Raw genomic sequence first — 19231 nt, forward strand, 5'->3', positions numbered from 1 at the left:
TCGCGAACGATCGGTCGGCTCCTAACGACTCTTTGACGGTAACAGAAATCCCACACTCTCCTGAATCACATATCCAGCTTCGTCAACATACTCTCTCCAGCCTGCAGCACTCCAAGCTGGCGAGTCGGCCACTCTCTGCTTATTAGGCACGGCCCGATTGCTTACAACCTGTTGTCGTTTGTCTTCCCGATGTTGAACGACTTCTTGGATCAGTCCCACGCCACGAGATCCGTGGAGGACAATGATTTCGTCTGCAATATGTTTGAAATCCTTGGAATTCAAGTTGAGCAAGATTGCTGAGGTATTTGACTGAGATGTTACTTGTGGCAGCGGCTCAGAGGGCAAAGAGCCGAACACCATCCCAGAAAGCGCAGGATTGCTAGACCTCGGAAGCTCGAGTTGCGCGAACCTGCTGCGTAATGGCCATGATGGTGCGGAGGGATCAAGAGTGAAACCGCTGATGTTCAGTTGGCTCACAAACAGGCGTGTGAGAAGCTGAGCGAGACTGTCAGCAACGGCTTGAACTTCAGTCTTCACGGATATGGTGGACATGGTCACTTCGGCCGCTCGGAGAACTTGAAGCTCTTTAGCCACCATGTCAGCCAAGTCCCAATCAACTAGCTCCTGCACCATCTCATAAGACCGTGTTTTAACTGGCTGGAGACCGAGTTCAATGCCAGCGAACCAGTATGACATAACATACTCGAAAGTTTGTTCTTTAGCTTCTTTGTTTTGATAACCAACCTGAGGTAGTACTGCTTGCGCTGCAAGAATGTGGTCGGAGTAGAAAAAACGTAGAGCAGCCTCGAATGCATGAGGTAGAATGTTTCTCGCGGGGTACAGCTGGATAGCTTGTGGTTGTCCAGTGGGGTCAGGTTCGGACATCGACTTTGCTAAACCGTTGCTTCTTGAGAGGAACAGGTAGTGTCCAAAATGCTCAGAGGGATGGTAGGATCGATCGGGATGATTCACGTAAATAATCGTGTCGAAGAACTGCTTTGAACTTGCAAGGAACAAGAGATGCTCCTGAATGCTTGGTAGAATCGTCGGTTTTGGAGCTGGAGTAGGCAATGAGCCGTTAGCTTGAAGCAGAGTATTACTGCCATGAGGCGACTGAGGAAGGTATCCATTAGTGAGGGCTTCAGGAGCCACTTCCGATGTTCGATGCGACAGGCTCATAGCTTTTCGACCATAGTCTGCATTATCGACCACAGTCTCCAAAGTAGATTCACCAGTAGCACTTCCATAGTCAGTCAACCCGGTCGTGCTGCTGGGCTCGGCACTTGAGATTTCGAGCTCAAAAGGTTGCGTTTCGTCTTCCACAAGGTGCACTTTTCCGTTGCTGGATGCATCCAGCACCTCGTTACCGTTGGTCTCGTCAGAGGTCGCTTGAGGTTCGAATGTTCCTTCTGATAGTGGCTGTGACTGAGGTGTTTGTGAGGATTCAGGAAGCTGTATCTCTGATGATGGGACAGCTTCGTTGTGGAGAGTCTCTTGCTCGAAGGCTTCTTGTGGTTGCACAAGAGGAATCTGCTCACTACCAATGGATGTTTCCTGCGAAGCTGGTTCGTTGACTACCTCGACCTTGCCAACCTGATCTATCTCATTTTCGGTTGTTTGGTTGGTATGCTGAGCTTCTGCAAGAGTGACCACGTCTCGAACTTGGTCCGGCTCTGATTTACCGGCCTCAGCTGGATCTTCGGTTTTTGCTTTTGTTTGGTCAGAAGCGCTCGTGGCAGACCGAATTTGCGCATCGTGAGAAGGAGTGGGTGTGTGAAGTCTCTGCGTCTTTTTTAATAGCGACAAAGGCAGGGCTGGAATCACAGGAGTGTTCTTTCTTGCATGATTGCGTTTACCGGCGAAATTAGATGAGGGGTCAGTAGCCATGAGTTCAGGAAGTAAAGAATGCTAAGGATGGTACCGCGTGCCAATGCATGAATGCAGGAAGGATTTGATTAGGAGAAGGAAAGTGCTTGTCGACGACTGCCTAGATCCAAAGCAGGCACGACTACTTGCTGAAATTAATTCAATGGATAGAGAGAAAGAGCGTTCGGGAAACGACTTTCGCACCCCAGACCTGCGGAGAAGATGATTGCTGCCTGAAAGCCTTATCAGAATTAATTTGGAAAGAGCTTCAACTCGGTCTTAACACCTTCGTCCGTGACGGTACCCGAGATTGAGCTTCTATCTTTTCCTCTATCCAGGATGATCAATGCTTCTGCCTGCTGCGACAGCTATACGAGCATGCAGAATGCAGACGGCTTCTAAAAATCTCAGATGAAAAGGTAGGTTTTCTACGTTATACGCTAACATCCTTCACCTGTGTGACCTTGTCGTTGATTAGGAGTTCTCCCTCTTCACGAACTCATGTCCTGCATTTCTACTATCAGTCCATACCTGCGACGTTGAACAAGTTACTCGTAACCAGCCTGAAAGTATGCACCTCATTCTTACTGGAGCTACCGGTCTCGTGGGCACAGCAGTGCTACATCACATCCTCTCCCTTCCAGCATCATCTCCTACCGCGCAAAAGATCACACGCCTCTCTATTGTCAGTCGCAGAGCAGAAATTCCTCTCCTGGAACACCCCAACAGGCCCAAGCAGAACACATTCACTAAGATCGAAGTGCTGCCGCACAAGGATTTCAAGGATTACGAGAAGGATGGTCTCCTTAGCAAGCTGAAGCAATGCGATGACAACGAAAAGATTGGCGTCATATGGGCTCTCGGCGTGTCGCAGACCCTCACATCGTCCGAGCAGCAATATGACGAGATCGTACGCGTATACCCGATCGAGGCAGCAAAAGCCTTCTCATCGAACCTCGGAGTCAAACAGCTGAACTTTGTCTATGTGTCTGGCGAGGGCGCTACTCAGAACCCAGGTTTTCTGACACAGATGTTTGGCAGAATCAAGGGCAAGACTGAGACTGAACTGATCGAGCTCATGCAGTCACAAGATTGTCTGAAAGTGCTGAACGTCCGACCTGGAGGAGTTGACTCGGGAGCTGAGCAAGATCAGCGACTGGTCCACGAACTGAGCCATGTAAACGACGGCGGCACAGGAGGCCAGGTGAGGTCTTCTATGGCGATGAGAGTTACTGGGGCAGTCGTTTTACCTGTTTTCAGAAGAGGAGTTTACAAAGCTATGCACAGTCCGACTGGCGAGCTTGGAAAAGTCCTTGTTGAGCTGGTTATAGGAGACGGACAGCCAGTCAACGTCAAAGGTGCCGAGGGTGATGGAAGAATCTTGCCAAACTCTGTCCTCCGGCGTCTCGGTGGAGGCATGAAGATGTAGCGCTGTAAACTGTGGAATAGTAATGTTTTTCGTACAAGTAACTGCTTGTTCACTCGATTCCTAGTATTCTAATTCGAACGCGAAATTGTGTGGCCTCCATTTTTCAGGAGCTTGTTATCCAAGCACTAAAGATGCACCTTTCAGGGATCGATGTGGAGATTCAGCTCCCCAGGTCGCTTGGATCCTGGCCAAAAAATATAACTTGGTAGAACGATGCTCGATTGAATGTTCGAGTTGTGCTGTCTACAACGACATGGCTTTGACTGCAATGCTCCTGCTTCGAGCACTACTGGTCTTCTACACATCACTGTCGGTGTCTGTGCGTGCAGCGTCATCCGAAGAGAGCGCTCTCGCCGAACACAGAGCATATTCGAAAGGCGACCTGATACCAGTTGCATGTCTCAATCGAACCATTGAGACTGGGGAGCACATCACCGATGACCATGGAAACCTGCAGTATATTCCTTTCCTGCACTGCAATGAAACAAACAATGCGCCACTGTCATTCTCCTATGGCGTCCCCGAAACGAAGACTTGCACCATCGAGGTCTTGAGCGACGAGTTTTACCACCTACTGCAGTACTTCGTCCACTCCGACGTCCCTTTGTCCTGTCGTATACCTTCCTACCCGTTATCAGCGACCGATGCCCTCGATTCAGCAGCCTCCTCGAGTGATCCCGGGGTGAATGCCGTGGCAGATGCTACAAAATGGACACCATTGACCATAGCACTACAAGGCGTGTTTCAATTGAGCCATCTACACCTACATACAAACATCAACGTGCTCTTCCATACCTCCACGGACGCGCAAGATTTGTCAGACTTGTCTAAAAAACAGCGGACGGCCATACTTGACCATACCAATCCATCACATTTGATTGCTTCGACAGCATATTCTCTGCCAGATCCGAATACCGTTCCAGAGGGCACAAAGATTGTTCGAAATGAGCCCTTGAAGTTTACGTTCAATGTGGGCTGGATACCTGGATCTATTTTGCCAGGCATGGTTAGTGCAGATACAGGCAAGCCATATGTGGGAGTGACTGATCACAGAACTGGTTTCTCACTGCTGTCTTTCTTTGCGCTGGCTGGAAGTGCCGGTACCGGTGCTTTGTTAATGTTGCTGTACGAAAGGCGAAAGAGTGGCCGTGCTGATAAATTTGGCAATGGACTACTTCCAACGAATGGCTATGCACCACAAGCAGGTTCTAGAAGTTCTGGCCACGGTGGGTACGGCGGATATGGCGGCTATGGAGGTTACCCAGGTCCTGGTAAAAGAGATTGAGGAAGTTCGATCACACAGTTCTCTCCTCCCTTTGAGTTGGGACTCATCACTGCGGACGGATCTGCGCAGTACGATTGTGACTTGTGCCTACTAATGTGTGTTTGCGCATATCTGTCACCTGTCTTGTCAGCAATGCTCGCCAAGCCATGTCTTCACGTTATAATCACAAATATAAGACACGATCTGTTCTCTACATATTACAATGGTATTACGGGCACAGCTGGCATCGTGCGTGCTCATTCCGTTTCAACCAGAAAACCAACACATCAAGGAAGAAACCTTAAACCGGTCTAGGCAGTAGCGAATAACCACTACATTTCTGGCATCTTATCAGGCCTATTTTCAACATGCCTCCATACACCACCTCCAGTCCTATCCACAAACTGTCGAAACCATTGATACCAGCCTCCGGCAAACCCATAACCGAAAATAGGTTCATCGCAGATATGCTCGCCGACATCGACTTACAGGCCATCCAGTACCTCTCAGATATGGAAGGTTCCACTCCCGGTCTCCATTTTGATGGAACCACTTATGATCCGCGTAAACGCGACATAAAATATGGCGCCTCCTTGTTACGCGAATCTACCGTGCAGGAAAACCCTGCTTTTGATGAAGCAAGCTCTTCGAGCTCAAGTGCCACTTCTGCCGGTAGTGGTAGCGACAACGATACTGCCGAAAACCAGGATATAACGATCACAGGCCGCGGTAGCCGATGAACATAGGCATCTTGAGCTGTAGTCTTCGCAAAGACGAATCGAAAAGAGACGTTCGAGGAAGTTTGATGTGCTGAGCTTAGAAGTGAGGAATGTGGTTGGAAACCATGTCGGAATATGTTGGAGATGTAGGCAGAATTTGGGACAACGAAAGGAGAATGTAAAGCACCATGTCGACGTAACTCGAAACCTGCAAGAGATGCAAACTCGGTTGTAGGTATGTTGCTTCATTGAGGGGCTGGCTACCATCAAAATGCGGTTCGACCACCGCGACAGACATGAAGTCTAGCAGAAAAGTTCTCACTTGACCCAGCAGAGATTGATTCAAGTTCAATGACACAGGTATATCAGTATGCAAGACAGCATTGAAACTTCGCCTCAGCTGCGTATTAATTAGGGAACAAAGAACCTGATCTGGCTTCGCAGACAATTATCGAGTGAAATGGAAATTATGCGAATACTGAAACACCAAGAACTCAGTAGCAGCTTCTACTGAGACATGGCACGAAGGAAAGCTTTGCGCTTTTACCACAATTTCAAAGGTATCCGAGATGTCTAACACAATACTTAACCCGTTTCACAGTTGATCTGAATCACGAGAAGCTCAAGATGCTTGCATATCGACGATATTTAAGGGTCTTCCTCAATGCCGTCGTGCCTTTGTATCAATTCCCATCCCATCACTCTCAACTCCAGCAGAAACATTATCACTAAGATTGCTTTCAGACTGCAGAACACCGCCTAAGAAAGCAACAGGGATGGGTACACACTCGCAGAATATGCTTCTCGAGCAAAAATCCTCCCCAACTGACCCCATGTACTGGGCCTGGGAAAAGAAAGACCCCAGGAAGCGATACTTCGGCAGCCACATTCTCTTCGACAAGTTGCAAACAAGACGTAACCACCAACCCAGACTTGATCCGACCAGCGTCAACCATATAGACTCACCTACTCACATTATCCGAAAGAGGCTCCAATGCCAACATACGAGCAATGAGCCGAAGATTCCCAAGCTGATAAAACACGAAGCACTCTGGGCTGAAAACTGCTGGGCCTTGTCCCGATACAGCAGATCCTGGAGTCCTCGAAGATCACCACTATCGGTCGATATATGCAACAGCAATTTCTTCCGATGCATAGACTGTTCACAGTTAGAACAACTCTCTCCTTGTTCTGAACATACACAGCGCGTTTGGCGGCATCGGCGTTGTGGAAATGCACGCGAAAACCACGGTTCAAACGGCATCGACTCGGGCTATAGCACGTACGAATGGCATCGTACGATGCGAGGTCCAAGCACCACCATGCTCGGCTTAGTTCTCACGGATCAACTGCGAAACGGGAGAGAACGACCTCTACTAGTGAAAGGGCGGGATATCGATGGTCGCTAGCTGGAAAGAGCGCGATTGAGGAAGAGTGTAGCGAGGTTTTTGACCTTTTGGCACGAGGACATATGTGGATAATGTCTGCAGGCCGGCCTCCGTCCTATCGTATGGGCTGTGGTGGACTCGAGGCATTGCGTATAGTGCTCAGATATACTTACTCTTTCCAGGACGTTCTGTGGGTGTTTGGAGAGGAGCGGAGGAGATTGGACTGAGGGTTCTCCTAAGATTGCTCTTCACGAATGTACTATCAGAAAGTTGTAGTTGTGCAATGTGGACTGAGGTAGACTCTACAGAAGGAGCAAGAGATGCTTTGGAACCACTTTTGCGAGGACAAAAAGATTACATACCATTAGACATCAACTCGTATCTATCGTGACGGTCACCCGATACTATTTGGACATGCTAAAAAGGTACCATACATACCACACGACGTTGAAACTATGTGCAAGCAAATATTCCACCCAATGGCCAACTACCAGTCCGTCGGATCAGTCAGAGGCTCACCTCTATTAGTCTTTGGTACTGGCGCTGCCTCAATCCTTGTCGGCTGTCCTGGAACACCACCTTTCTTCCCTGTCCTCCAGTGTGCGAGATAGCCACTGCCATCTAACCAGGGTGTTTCTTGTGTCCTTCTGCCCTCGAACTCGGAGATCTTGTCATCCATCTGCATCGTCAGGCCAATGTCGTCAAGACCTTTGACCAAGCAGTGTTTCCTGAACTCTTCCACTTCAAATGTGGCCAGCTCGTTACCTGAAGCATCTTTGATGACCTGGTTGGGGAGGTCGACCTCGATCTCTTCACCCGCTCTGGCTTTGTCAGCAATGACGGTAAGCTTGGCTTCGTCCGGCATAATCAGTGGCAGCATGCCGTTCTTGAATGTATTATTGAAGAAAATATCTGCGAATGAAGGAGCGATGACACACTTAATACCGAAATCAAGGAGAGCCCAAGGTGCGTGTTCTCGAGATGAGCCACAACCAAAGTTTGGTCCTGTGACTACCAGAATCTTGGCTTTGCGATATGGCTCTTTGTTGAGAATGAAGTCCGGATTCTCAGACCTGTCTTCCTTGAAGCGCAGAGGATCGAACAGTGCTTTACCAAGTCCTGTTCGCTTGATGGTTTTTAGGAATTGTTTTGGTATTATGGCGTCTGTATCAACATTTGTTCTGTCCAATGGTGCTGCGATACCTTTCCAGATTGTAAAAGGTGGCAGACCTGGAGAGCCAGTGGCGCCTCGAGAGTGCTGAACGCCTTCATTCGAGTCGTTTGGCAAGTCTTGATTTCGCTCGAGCTCTTCACCATCCGACATATCGTCGACGTGTTCCGAGATCTCCATCTTTGGCGAGGCCTTCTGAGGTGTGGCGTCATCCGTCATCTTACGTACGTCCGTGAGCTTGCCAGTTATTGAGGCAGCAGCCGCCATGACTGGAGACATAAGATGTGTTCTTCCGTAAGCACCTTGGCGACCTTCGAAGTTTCGATTCGAGGTCGAAGCACATCGTTCGCGAGGAGAGAGGATATCTGGGTTCATGCCCAAACACATACTGCAGCCAGCTTCACGCCATTCGAATCCTGCATCAATGAAAATTTTGTCGAGACCTTCTTTTTCTGCCTGATTCTTTACGTTGCCAGATCCTGGTACGACCATAGCACGCTTGATGTTCTTTGCAACCTTTTTGCCTTCGACGATCTTGGCTGCGGCTCTCAGATCTTCCATTCTTGCGTTCGTGCATGAGCCGATGAATACCTTGTCAAGCTCAACGTCCTCCATCCTCGTGCCTGCTGTCAAGCCCATATAATCCAGAGCTCGTTGGCACGACTCTTTCTTTGCCTTATCCTGGAAGTCATCTGGGCCAGGAACCACGCCGGTGATGGGAACAACATCTTGTGGTGAGTTACCCCAAGTTACCGTTGGTGCGATGTCCTTAGCGTCGATGAAGACTTCACGATCGTATTTAGCCTCTGGGTCTGAGGCCAAGCTGGACCAATAAGCCACAGCCTTTTTCCACTCGGAACTGTCTGGTACCGGAGCAAGTGGACGTCCTCGGAGGTAGTCGAAAGTGATCTGGTCCGGAGCGATCATTCCTGCTCTTGCACCACCCTCAACCGACATATTACAGATGGACATTCTTGCCTCCATGCTCAAAGCGCGAATGGCAGAGCCACAGAACTCAATGACTGAACCAGTACCGCCAGCAGTACCAATGACTCCAATGATGTGTAGGATGATGTCTTTACTCGAGACACCAGATGCCAACCTTCCATCGACTTGGACCCTCATATTCTTGCTCTTCTTTGTTATTAAGCACTGAGTGGCCAGCACGTGCTCTACTTCACTGGTACCGATACCAAAGGCGAGTGCGCCAAATGCGCCATGGGTCGAGGTATGAGAATCTCCACATACCACAGTAGTCCCTGGTAGAGTGAAGCCTTGTTCAGGACCAATGATGTGTACAATGCCCTGGTTGGCGCTGCCGAGACCGAAGTATGTAAGACCAAACTTTTTCACATTCTCCTCTAGAGTGATACATTGTAGTCTGGAGTCGTCCTCCTTCACGAAATCGGCGACGTTCTTAAAATTCTTCCTCGGAGTGGTCGGTACGTTGTGATCTGTAGTGGCAAGCGTGCAGTCAGGTCTTCGTACTTTTCGGCCGGCATTTTCCAATCCTTCGAAGGCTTGTGGAGATGTGACTTCGTGAACAAGATGTCTGTCTGTATACCATCAGTTTCCAATCCAATGAGCACGTTAAGCACTAGATACCTATATATAGTAGGACTGTGCCATCTTCTTGCTGGTTGACGATATGATCGTTGAAGACCTTGTCATAGAGCGTTCTAGGCTGTTGTACCGCAGAAGGCATGGTTGAGCGCTACGTAGAGTTCAGCGAGAAGCTCAAAGATGTTTCAAAAAGACAATGAACCCCCGATCGACCTTGGTGAAGGAAATGGGCAGAATATGTTATTTTATTACCACGTCCCTGATCTCCGACTTCGCTGTTGGAATTAACCTTCTTCTAACTGGTCGGCTCCCCGCAGTCTGCACCTGCCCTGATGTGCCGTAGCCGAACCGCCGCATATCGGTCGAACAGTGGACGTCACACCCCTTTCATCACGCCGCATGTTACATGGTAATAGGCGTGTTGGTCGCTATACTACTTGCATACGTATGTACTGGGCATTGTTTTGCGAAATCGCGCTTTAGCAACGCCAAGAATGGACATTTTATATACGACTCCAGGACTATCATTCACCAGAGTTGACTTTTAGATTATGGGGTGTGTGCCTGTGTATAATGCTTGGCCTCAGAAGTATCTGTAGTTGTTCTCAATGTATGCAGAAAGAAACTATTGCTCTCGCTCACTTTCGAACCTTTTACCAAAAGAATCATCACTGGCCAGTACCTTCAACACCCTGCACGCAGCACGAACGCCCAAGCAAGGCTCGTCCACAGGTCAAGCCAGCGGCAATATGCCTGAACTGCTATACATTTTCTTGAGACTTTTCAGATCCCTTCCTGGCCATGTCAACATCTTTCTGGAGATCTGCGCTCAAAACATCGCGGAATATCGTGTCAGCCATCTTACCTGCCTGCACCATACTCCTGACGTCGTGAACGCGTACAACATCAGCACCAGTTGCGATTGCGGTCGTGATGCAAGCACATGTGGCATGGTCTCTGCTGTTAGCCATCACAATTCCAGTGGCCCTGCCTATGAACCCCTTCCGACTCGGCCCAATCAACCACGGATAACCACCAAGTCTTGGCTCCGCTGTCACAAGCCCTACTGGTCCGGCTCTCAGCAGCTGAATGCTTCCCATAGCCGATTTGGCAAAACCTAGACCTGGATCGAGCATGATTCGCCAGGGTGTTATACCAGCTTCCAGTGCTGCCTCAACCCGAAAAGCTAGCTCTTTCGCAACTCCAGGCACGACGCCACCAAGTGAAGTGTAGTCGTGAAAGTGGGATCTGCCCATGGTTTGAGGTGTACCGCGCATATGCATGAGAATGATGGGCTTTTTCAGCTCTGCAGCTGTCGATAACATATCTTTGTCGTAAGTGCCTCCTGAAACGTCGTTTATTATGTCAGCAAGACCCTTTTCAATGCACGTACGTGCGACTGAGGCGTAAAAAGTGTCAACACTGACGAGAACTTGACCGGATGAAACTGAAGGAACAGAACGTATGGCTTCAAGCCCAGGTAGAATACGTGCAAGCTCTTCCTCAGCAGAAATTAACTGCGCGCCCGGCCGTGTGGACTGCCCCCCTATATCAAGAATTGTGGCACCATCGTGTATCACTTTTTCAGCATAATGGGCCACGAATTCACTTCCGTGGGTTGTCAAATCGCCTCCGTCAGAGAACGAGTCAGGTGTGATATTAAGTATCGCCATTACAAGCGTTCTGCTCGTGGGCCGAGCCGATGCCGGCACCATCAAGGGCGACTTCCCTGACAAGCACGTGACAGGATACATTGTTTCGTCTGGACTGCTAATCTTACTCAATGCGTCCTTGATCGAGACTTGAGTCTGAGCTGGTGAATCGGTAAGTGTGGGAGCTGGAGTCAGCATGTTGTGCTCGGGGAGGACATCCAAAAGAGGTCGCAGGACGAATTCTCGCTCCAGCATCAAAGGATGAGGAACCTTGAGTCGATCATGGTCAATATGGTCATCCCCATAGAGGATGACATCGAGGTCCAGAGTTCTTGGTCCCTTCTCAATGTCCCTTCTTCGACCCTGCTCTAGTTCGATTTGTTGGAGGACGTCAAGCAGTTCTAGGGGTTGCAGACTGGTCTCGATCACAACAACGCCGTTGAGAAAAGCGTCCTGGTTCTCATAGTACATGGGTTGGGTTTCGTAGAGCCGACTGATCTTCTTGATTTTGATGCCTTGACTCCGCATGGAATCTAGAGCATTTTCGATATAGGCAATCCTGTTACCAAGATTGCTACCAAAAGCGACGACAACTTGATGTACACCAGAGACAGCTTTTGTTGAAGACCTTCTTCTTATAACGACAGGAGGAAGTCTGGAGCCATGAATTGGTCGTTGCGGATGGTCTGAGCTGAAGACAGGTGACGGTGTTTGACGCTTCGTAGTTGTGACAGATATCTGTGGCCCAAGCTCTGGTGTTTGCCAGCTCGCAGATCTCGTCTGGATGTGGAAATTTCGGGAAGTAGTATACATGTTATTGGTCGTCGCTATGGACTTCGGTCTCCAGTAACAGTCAGGGCTACGTTCGAAACATACATGCTCGTTAGTTGTGTCAGAAGATACCTGGTTCCGAGTATTTTCACAACGCGAGTGAATCGACGCTTGATTCTTGCTTACGTTCAATTTGCGCCGCTTGGTGCAACTACAGAGACGTCGCCCTGCATGAGAAAATGAATTCATTTGCCACCTGTAAGGTCAAAATTTCTGAGGTGCTTCTGACGACGCCGATATAAATTCGATCGTCCGGAAAACCAAAGCTTGCGAATGAACAGAAGTCCAGCTCCTGATACGATAGCCTTGCGAGGCTCGCAAGAAAAAGCACATGGCAGGCTAAGGTGGTAATGGGTCGCCAACAGGTGGCCGTCAGAGACGCTCGTCGTTACCGGGGAAGTCAGCATATTATGGGTTACTTTGAGCTTAGCACTACAACTTTGAGCTAGCGGCACTCCAGGGCATTCCTTTAGTTAGTGCCGATTTCTCCACGATTTCATTCATGCCTCGGTATTCTGCTATGGACGAGGATCACCTGCGCCCAGAAGTAGAATCTCCTGTCTATTGCATGCGACAGATGTCGTCTGTCTGTTCCACTTCTTTTATCGTTGTATAGATTCATCTTTCTTTCCTGATCACTAACCCAAGTTCTCATTGTCCAAACACTGTATCAATTTCATTGCATTCACCAAGATGTCTTCACCACAACAAATCAAGACTACGGTTACCGATCTTCTCAAGATCAAGCACCCAGTCATGCTTGCTGGCATGAACGTTGCTGCTGGACCTAAACTAGCAGCGGCAGTCACCAACGCTGGCGGTCTGGGTGTAATCGGAGGTGTAAGCTCTCTTCACCAAAAGCACACTGCCACTGCTTTGTAGCACGCCTTTGAATTGTGCTGACACGTACTGCAGGTCGGCTATACACCTGATATGTTGCGCGAACAAATTTCTGAGCTCAAGTCATATCTCAGCGATAAGAACGCACCATTCGGTGTTGATCTACTCCTGCCGCAGGTCGGTGGCTCAGCACGAAAGACAAATTACGACTACACCAAAGGCAAGCTCGGCGAGCTCGTCGACATTATCATCGACAGCGGCGCCAGACTATTCGTCTCCGCTGTTGGCGTACCGCCTAGAGAAGTTGTCGAAAAGCTACATAAGGTAGGATAGCTCTGAGCAGAGAAGAAAGCAGACCAGGATATACTGACCATAGCTTTTAGCACAACGTCCTTTACATGAACATGATTGGCCACCCGAAACACGTCCAGAAATGTCTCGATTTGGGCGTGGATCTCATCTGCGCTCAAGGTGGCGAAGGTGGTGGCCACACTGGCGATGTGCCAACGTCTGTTCTCATTCCTGAGGTCGCCCGATTGTGCGCAGGCAAGACCTCTCCACTTACTGGTGAACCCGTGCAGGTCGTCGCGGCAGGTGGTATCTTCAATGGTCAATCCCTGTCCGCGTGCTTGATGTTGGGTGCTGGCGCCGTCTGGGTCGGCACAAGGTTCGTGCTCTCAGAAGAAGCTGGTGCACCAAAGGCCCACCAGGAGGCGGTCCGAACAGCCGGCTTCGATGACAATGTTCGCACAATCATTTTCACTGGCCGACCTCTCAGAGTCAGGAAGAATGAATACATCGCAAACTGGGAGGAGAACAGACAGGCTGAGATCAAGCAATTGACAAGTAGTGGTACTATCCCTGTTGAGCACGACTTGGAACAGGCTGGCGATGATATTAGTGACGAAATGATGGACCAGGCGAGACCTTTCTTGATGGGCAAGGTTGCTGCTGTGGTAAACGAGAGGAAGACAGCACGTGAGATCATTGATGAGATGGTTGGTGGTGCTGTGGATTGCATGACAAAAGGAACCAGCATGATTGTTGCCAGGAGCAGGCTGTAAATATACGAGTGATGAAAAGCAAGGTGTTTGGCAATGTTTTCCACCAAGTAAGTGCTAGCTCAAGTCGAAATTGATAGACTTTGGACGAGTGTATTGTTCTCTTACTACTGCAATGCGTTGTTCTCATTCTACTTCATCGAGTGAATGCAAAATTGCTGAGACACACTTTCGTTCATCTATCACTTGTGTAGGCTCGACAACTACAAGTGGCTGATCTGTATTACTATGCTCCCGACAAAGACGGCTATTTTTCAGCACAAAAGCTCTCTGTCGGCTTGATAACAAGAATTCCCGCCACAGTGCCAAGAACGACTTGAACGGACAAACGTACAGACAGTCTTTTGAGTCAGTTACGTACCGCATATAAATTACCTGCAATCGTCCCACTCCGAGAATAGAGAAGTTATCTAATACAGAACAATCACACGAGGAAACTTGAAAACAGAGAATTTATCTATCGCAGAACACCAACACGAAAGAACTCTCAAAACCTTTGAGAACGAGAAACAACATCTGAATACTGCAATCATGTCGAAAGTCGCAGGGTACGTATCTACACAACCTCTCACAAAAAATAAAGTCTTACCTATCTCTCCCAGCCGCGAGTGGGCCGAAGATGTCAGCGACAACGAGGCAAACGACCCCCAAGCCCTGCCAGCCCCAGTAACCACACTGAACAAAGACGGCACGAAGACAACAGTAACCTACAAAATTGACGACTCCGGTCGTAGAGTAAAAGTCACACGCAAAACCCGCACTACGGTGCACAGAGAAAAAGTCGACCCAGAAGTAGCCGAGCGAAGAACGTGGGCGAAATTTGGTCTTGAGAAGGGTAAATCCAAGGGACCGCAGCCAGACACAACGTCCGTCGGCGAGAATATTGTTTTCAGACCTTCAAGAGACTGGAAGGCCGTACAGGCGGCAGAGGCGAAAGATGGTGGCGGCAAGGCAGAGGAGAAGAGCCTGAAAGAGCAGTTACGAGACAAGAAAGTCAAGTGCAGAATTTGTCAGGGAGAGCACTTTACTGCACGATGCCCGTACAAGGACACTATGGCGCCTGTTGGTGGTGACAATGAGCCTGCAGCTGATCCTTTGGCTGAAGAAGAAGCGCCTGCTACGAAGTCAGGTGGACTTGGTGCTGGTAGCGGAGGCTATGTACCACCTCATTTGCGAAAGGGTGGTGCTGCCAGTGCTGGTGAGCGAATGGGTGGCAAGTTTGAGAGAGATGATCTGGCTACGCTGAGAGTCACAAATGTAAGTTCTCGTTGTGTGAACTCCTGGAGAAACGAAATGCTGACAATGCCTGATAGGTATCTGAACTTGCCGAAGAGCAGGAGCTACGTGATCTCTTTGAGCGATTTGGACGCGTCACGAGAGTTTTCCTCGCGAAAGATCGGGAAACGGGCCGCGCAAAAGGTTTCGCTTTCATTAGCTTCGTCGACCGCGCCGAAGCCGCGAGGGCCTGCGAGAAGATGGATGGGTTCGGGTATAGGCACTTGATCTTGAGGGTCGAATTCGCAAAGCGAACTACCTAAACTAGTCTATGCTCTAACTAAGAAATTTACTGCCTCAGAGCTAAAGGAATAAGCAAACCTTGTTTTCTTTGATATGTGATTAACACGGACAAGACATCGGTGATGTGGTAATATTGAGAAAATGATCCACGAACAATTTTTCGAGCAGGCATGGGTTTCAGTATCGCGTTATGTCAAGGCACAGTTGGGACGATGACGACTAAAGAGTAGGAAGTCAGTAGGGCCTGGTGTCGTTTGACAACAAGGCGTTCTGCTCGTTGTTGTGAGCACCTAAAATCAGGTCAGCATTTTAAGACAAGTAATCACTATACCTAGCACAAAGTAGTTCCGAGTCCCTGTCACCTCGAAGGGTCCGCCCACCCTGGTATTGCCTCGCCTCTCAAGCTCTGAGGTTTGGAAGCAAGAGGAGTTGCACGACCTCAAGTTCACCAGTCGACCTTTGGGAAGACATTCTCGCTCCCCAAGAAAGAGATCAGGAGTGGCATGTGTACAACGGACACACGATCGCCTGCTATGCAAGGAAACGTCCTTTGGTATTCCAGAAAGTCCGAAGAAGAGCACATGCATGTTAGGTTTCAGCTTGGTAGCCTTCTGTGCAAGGCTCAGCACCATAATATCGCCTGTTCAAGCAAAATCTTCCAGTCCATGTGGGTAGCCGTCCACCATTGTCTGACGGCTGCTGCACAACATGAAGGCTCCCGCAGCTTCCCTGAATGGGTACGATCCCGCAGCACCACTTTCTTCGGAGCGAGAAAATGTCAACACCGCTGCGAGAAACAATGAATTAGGTCGCACAATGTTGGTTGCATCCTGCCTGGCTGATCAGGCCCTTGCAATCAGCTTAGACCCAGTGGCGCCGAAAGTTCGATGCATTCGCGAGTCGCCCTTTTTCTCGAAGGATCATCCAGGATTTGAAATTCTCCTTGGATTGACTCAATGGCAGACTTTAGGAGAATATGTGGAGAAGACGTTTCATGTAGTGATGACAGCTGTGCAACATGTTCCTGACAGAACGAACTGTTGGCCCGTGCAGAACTCATCAAGGCTCCGAATGCAAAGCACTTGTACGTGCTTTGCTGAGGAGCTATTAGCTTCCAACAGTTGTCTTCCGTATTTCATGCTTCCGATCAGTAGCGGCTCAAGAAGAGAAAGAATGCGATATGCGGCTTGCCTAAAACCCTCTGATCAGCATCACTCATAGACTCCTGACGCAGGTTAAGGGTTTGTTGGTCGCCATATGGCTCAGTGCTCACGACTATTACATGTGATGCTAGGGGCTCAGACCACATTACCTCCATCGATTTTTCTGCCAAAACAACTGTGGCCGAGCGATCATGGAACTATTCTGAAAGGAAGGTAGAAGGAGATCTTTTCGCAGAATCGATGGGTATAAGTGTGGAACCTTGAAAGGCGAGGAATGAACTGTGTAGTTTGCTACTCTATCCATCTCAATGGGCTGAACGTGAGGGATGTAGTATATTTTGGCAAAGCTAATGTACAGCGGATGATCCCTTCGCTAACTACTAGTTAGTGGCTCGCGTTACCCTGAAAGAGGAAGGTGTGACCCACATCCGAATTTCTCTCCCATCATTCTCTGCAGCAGTCCTTTTTCCCTCGATAATCCTCCATGAGTCCTGGGCTCTGCCCTCTATTCCATCTCTTTGTCATCGTATCCCTGCTTCACGCAGCCTTCCAGGTGTATTCACACCCCTTCATGAACTCTTTTTAGTTAGCCAATCTATGTTTTGTGACTTGCTGTTTCACCCGAGGCACCACTCCCAATTAAGTCAAGCTTATATCAATCGTGGCCATGAGCATGACATACCTGCAGCCGATGAACAATAGTCCGCATCGTGCTGAACAAACTAATCGGATCTCGACATGCAGTCGTCTATCGCTCTTGAGATTTGCGAGCTACACTCCAATATCAGTGAGCGATGTAGCCACCGCTCAAATCTGACATAAGGCAGCGATACCCTTACTACAATGCGCCAATACTCGATGAGACAGCACTCAGACATTCCGTGGGAGACCCAGAGAGAAAAAATGACTTGCACACGTGTCCGGTTGGCAAACAAATGTCTTGAAGGTGCAGCTGTTTAAGAACATACTCTTTTCATCGAATTTGCCTCCAGCCTAGCGAGAGATTTGACGTGGCTCGTAGTACTGAGTCCCACTATCATCAACTCATGTGCCCGGTCATTTGCAATTGGACAGTTTCGAACTTGACTGGTCCTCTGTTTCGTTCCCCTGCCTATGCCGCACCTAGGAATGCCTGCTCAGCCCTGCTGTAGCTCGCATAGTCCAAATGTCTGATAGGGGGCATCACTGCACGGCCGGAACTCTCTTGCTTGAAAGGGCCGTCGTTGGAAGACACGTGAAGCTTGACAAAGCCTTTTCCTGGACAGGTCCTTCGATCCCTCCAGCAGGATTGCTTGGTGGTTTTGTTGTCTCGTGGCTCGGAAGGAACCTGACCTTGTCTCAAAGGCAACCACGTGGCCACTAACTAGAATCATCGAACAACCCATACTCAGGCCATTGAGATCGCCCTACAAACCAACGGTGAGGTTCGATGGTGCAAGAGTATGGTACCGATAGGTTTGAACAGCTTTCAAGGTTGATTCCTCGCCCGTTCCAAATTGAGAAGCGGCCAGAAAACTACCGACCTGTAATTTTTGGCTCCTTCTAGTTGGCCTTCTATCTCAAAGGCTACCTGCATATCGCTCGAGGCGGTTCCAAGGTCGACGTTTGTTTGGCAAAGATTCATTGGATTCCATGCTCTGCAGCTGTCCACTGATTCCTCATGACTGCGAATTCTTTGGCTGCTAGAAACGCCCCTAAATGAATCTCAGCCCGGGAAGTAGTCTCTCTTTCAAACCAGAGTGGCTAAGCTCGTTGTTGCCTTTTTGGATCATAGCCTACTGCAATGGCGCGTCCTGGATGGGTCTTAATCATGTATTCGATTTCCTGCGGCAGGCTAGTGGTGGAGCACCATGCGATTGCGTATTCGTCGAAGCTGATCGTCAACAGCAGCTATATACACATTTTGATTCCCGAGTAGTTGGCCCTCGCTGACCTTCGTGATACTAATACCTTGCGAGGACTAAGAAGCAAAAGTCCGTACTTCGATATCGACCTAGTGTTCATTAATATTGAACGCATTGCTAGCAATTTACACCTTGTCGGCAACATATTTCCCCCACTGCAGCCGGATGACTTTGAGGCCTGGGCAGTAGAAGAGAAGCAACATCGAAAGGTAGAAATAACCTCAACTTAACAGCGCCCATCAAGGACAGACCTCAACAAGGCGCTCAGATTGCAACGATTGCGAAACATCCTGAAGGGATTAGTCGCTGGCACACACAAGAGGCGGACAACCGGCTCTATAGACAATCAATCCGGCGATCCTACCAGCGACAGCGGAGATTCGATTCTGCTCAAGGAGCAACTTCCAAGACTCAGCATCGTGTTCAGCCTGAAACTCGTCTGACCGTCGGCAACACGTTCAGAAAGCAGACAGTCGCTTTGGCCTGCTTTTCTACACTTTTCCCGAGCACGACACAGCACAACACCACCGTCCGAGCCCAAGCTCTCTCGAGATCGACGAAATTCACTTCGAAGCAATCAGGCTCAAATCTGTTGTTGTGTTGAATTGCCAACAAGCAAACAGACACATGAATAAACAATGAATCAGAGTAAGTCGAGACCTTTATTAGTGGATTTGTGTTAGCACGGCGAAGTCGTACGCCATTGCATATACCCGCAGCCATGGTTCAACAGAAAGGGGCACGGCTAGCGCTGATCGGCTGTGCCTCGAGCTGAAGCCGATTCGGCGCAGCTACGCCATCACGATTGGAGATTGTTCAGCACAGTCTTCCAGTTGCAAGGATGTCGCGATTATCATGTGCT

The 19231-nt window shown here is 49.1% G+C and overlaps 7 protein-coding genes across 7 annotated transcripts; 4 read left to right on the plus strand and 3 right to left on the minus strand.

The window, feature by feature from the left end:
• Positions 1–21: 21 nt before the first annotated feature.
• On the minus strand, positions 22–1887 carry LTR64_001845 (uncharacterized protein; the record flags this gene model as incomplete). The annotated part of the gene is made up of 1 exon (XM_064896222.1): positions 22–1887. The coding sequence occupies one exon, from the start codon at positions 1885–1887 to the stop codon at positions 22–24; it is 1866 nt and encodes a 621-aa protein (XP_064758909.1).
• Positions 1888–2437: 550 nt separating this feature from the next.
• Positions 2438–3295, plus strand: LTR64_001846 (uncharacterized protein; the record flags this gene model as incomplete). Its single annotated transcript, XM_064896223.1, has 1 exon — positions 2438–3295. The coding sequence occupies one exon, from the start codon at positions 2438–2440 to the stop codon at positions 3293–3295; it is 858 nt and encodes a 285-aa protein (XP_064758910.1).
• A 253-nt stretch (positions 3296–3548) lies between these two features.
• LTR64_001847 (uncharacterized protein) lies at positions 3549–4580 on the plus strand (the record flags this gene model as incomplete). Its single annotated transcript, XM_064896224.1, has 1 exon — positions 3549–4580. One exon carries the CDS (start codon positions 3549–3551, stop codon positions 4578–4580), a length of 1032 nt encoding a protein of 343 aa, XP_064758911.1.
• A 2573-nt stretch (positions 4581–7153) lies between these two features.
• LEU1 (3-isopropylmalate dehydratase) lies at positions 7154–9542 on the minus strand (the record flags this gene model as incomplete). The annotated part of the gene is made up of 2 exons (XM_064896225.1): positions 7154–9393; positions 9443–9542. The coding sequence occupies 2 exons, from the start codon at positions 9540–9542 to the stop codon at positions 7154–7156; spliced, it is 2340 nt and encodes a 779-aa protein (XP_064758912.1).
• Positions 9543–10161: 619 nt separating this feature from the next.
• Positions 10162–11580, minus strand: FOL1 (trifunctional dihydropteroate synthetase; the record flags this gene model as incomplete). The annotated part of the gene is made up of 2 exons (XM_064896226.1): positions 10162–10745; positions 10794–11580. The coding sequence occupies 2 exons, from the start codon at positions 11578–11580 to the stop codon at positions 10162–10164; spliced, it is 1371 nt and encodes a 456-aa protein (XP_064758913.1).
• A 996-nt stretch (positions 11581–12576) lies between these two features.
• LTR64_001850 (uncharacterized protein) lies at positions 12577–13787 on the plus strand (the record flags this gene model as incomplete). Its single annotated transcript, XM_064896227.1, has 3 exons — positions 12577–12723; positions 12799–13047; positions 13107–13787. 3 exons carry the CDS (start codon positions 12577–12579, stop codon positions 13785–13787), a joined length of 1077 nt encoding a protein of 358 aa, XP_064758914.1.
• Positions 13788–14315: 528 nt separating this feature from the next.
• TIF35 (translation initiation factor eIF3 subunit g) lies at positions 14316–15322 on the plus strand (the record flags this gene model as incomplete). The annotated part of the gene is made up of 3 exons (XM_064896228.1): positions 14316–14332; positions 14387–15041; positions 15098–15322. The coding sequence occupies 3 exons, from the start codon at positions 14316–14318 to the stop codon at positions 15320–15322; spliced, it is 897 nt and encodes a 298-aa protein (XP_064758915.1).
• Between the last annotated feature and the right edge of the window lie 3909 nt (positions 15323–19231).

This window comes from Lithohypha guttulata (assembly GCF_036872675.1).
Source record: "Lithohypha guttulata strain CCFEE 5908 chromosome Unknown scaffold_1, whole genome shotgun sequence".
NCBI classification, from domain to species: domain Eukaryota; kingdom Fungi; phylum Ascomycota; class Eurotiomycetes; order Chaetothyriales; family Trichomeriaceae; genus Lithohypha; species Lithohypha guttulata.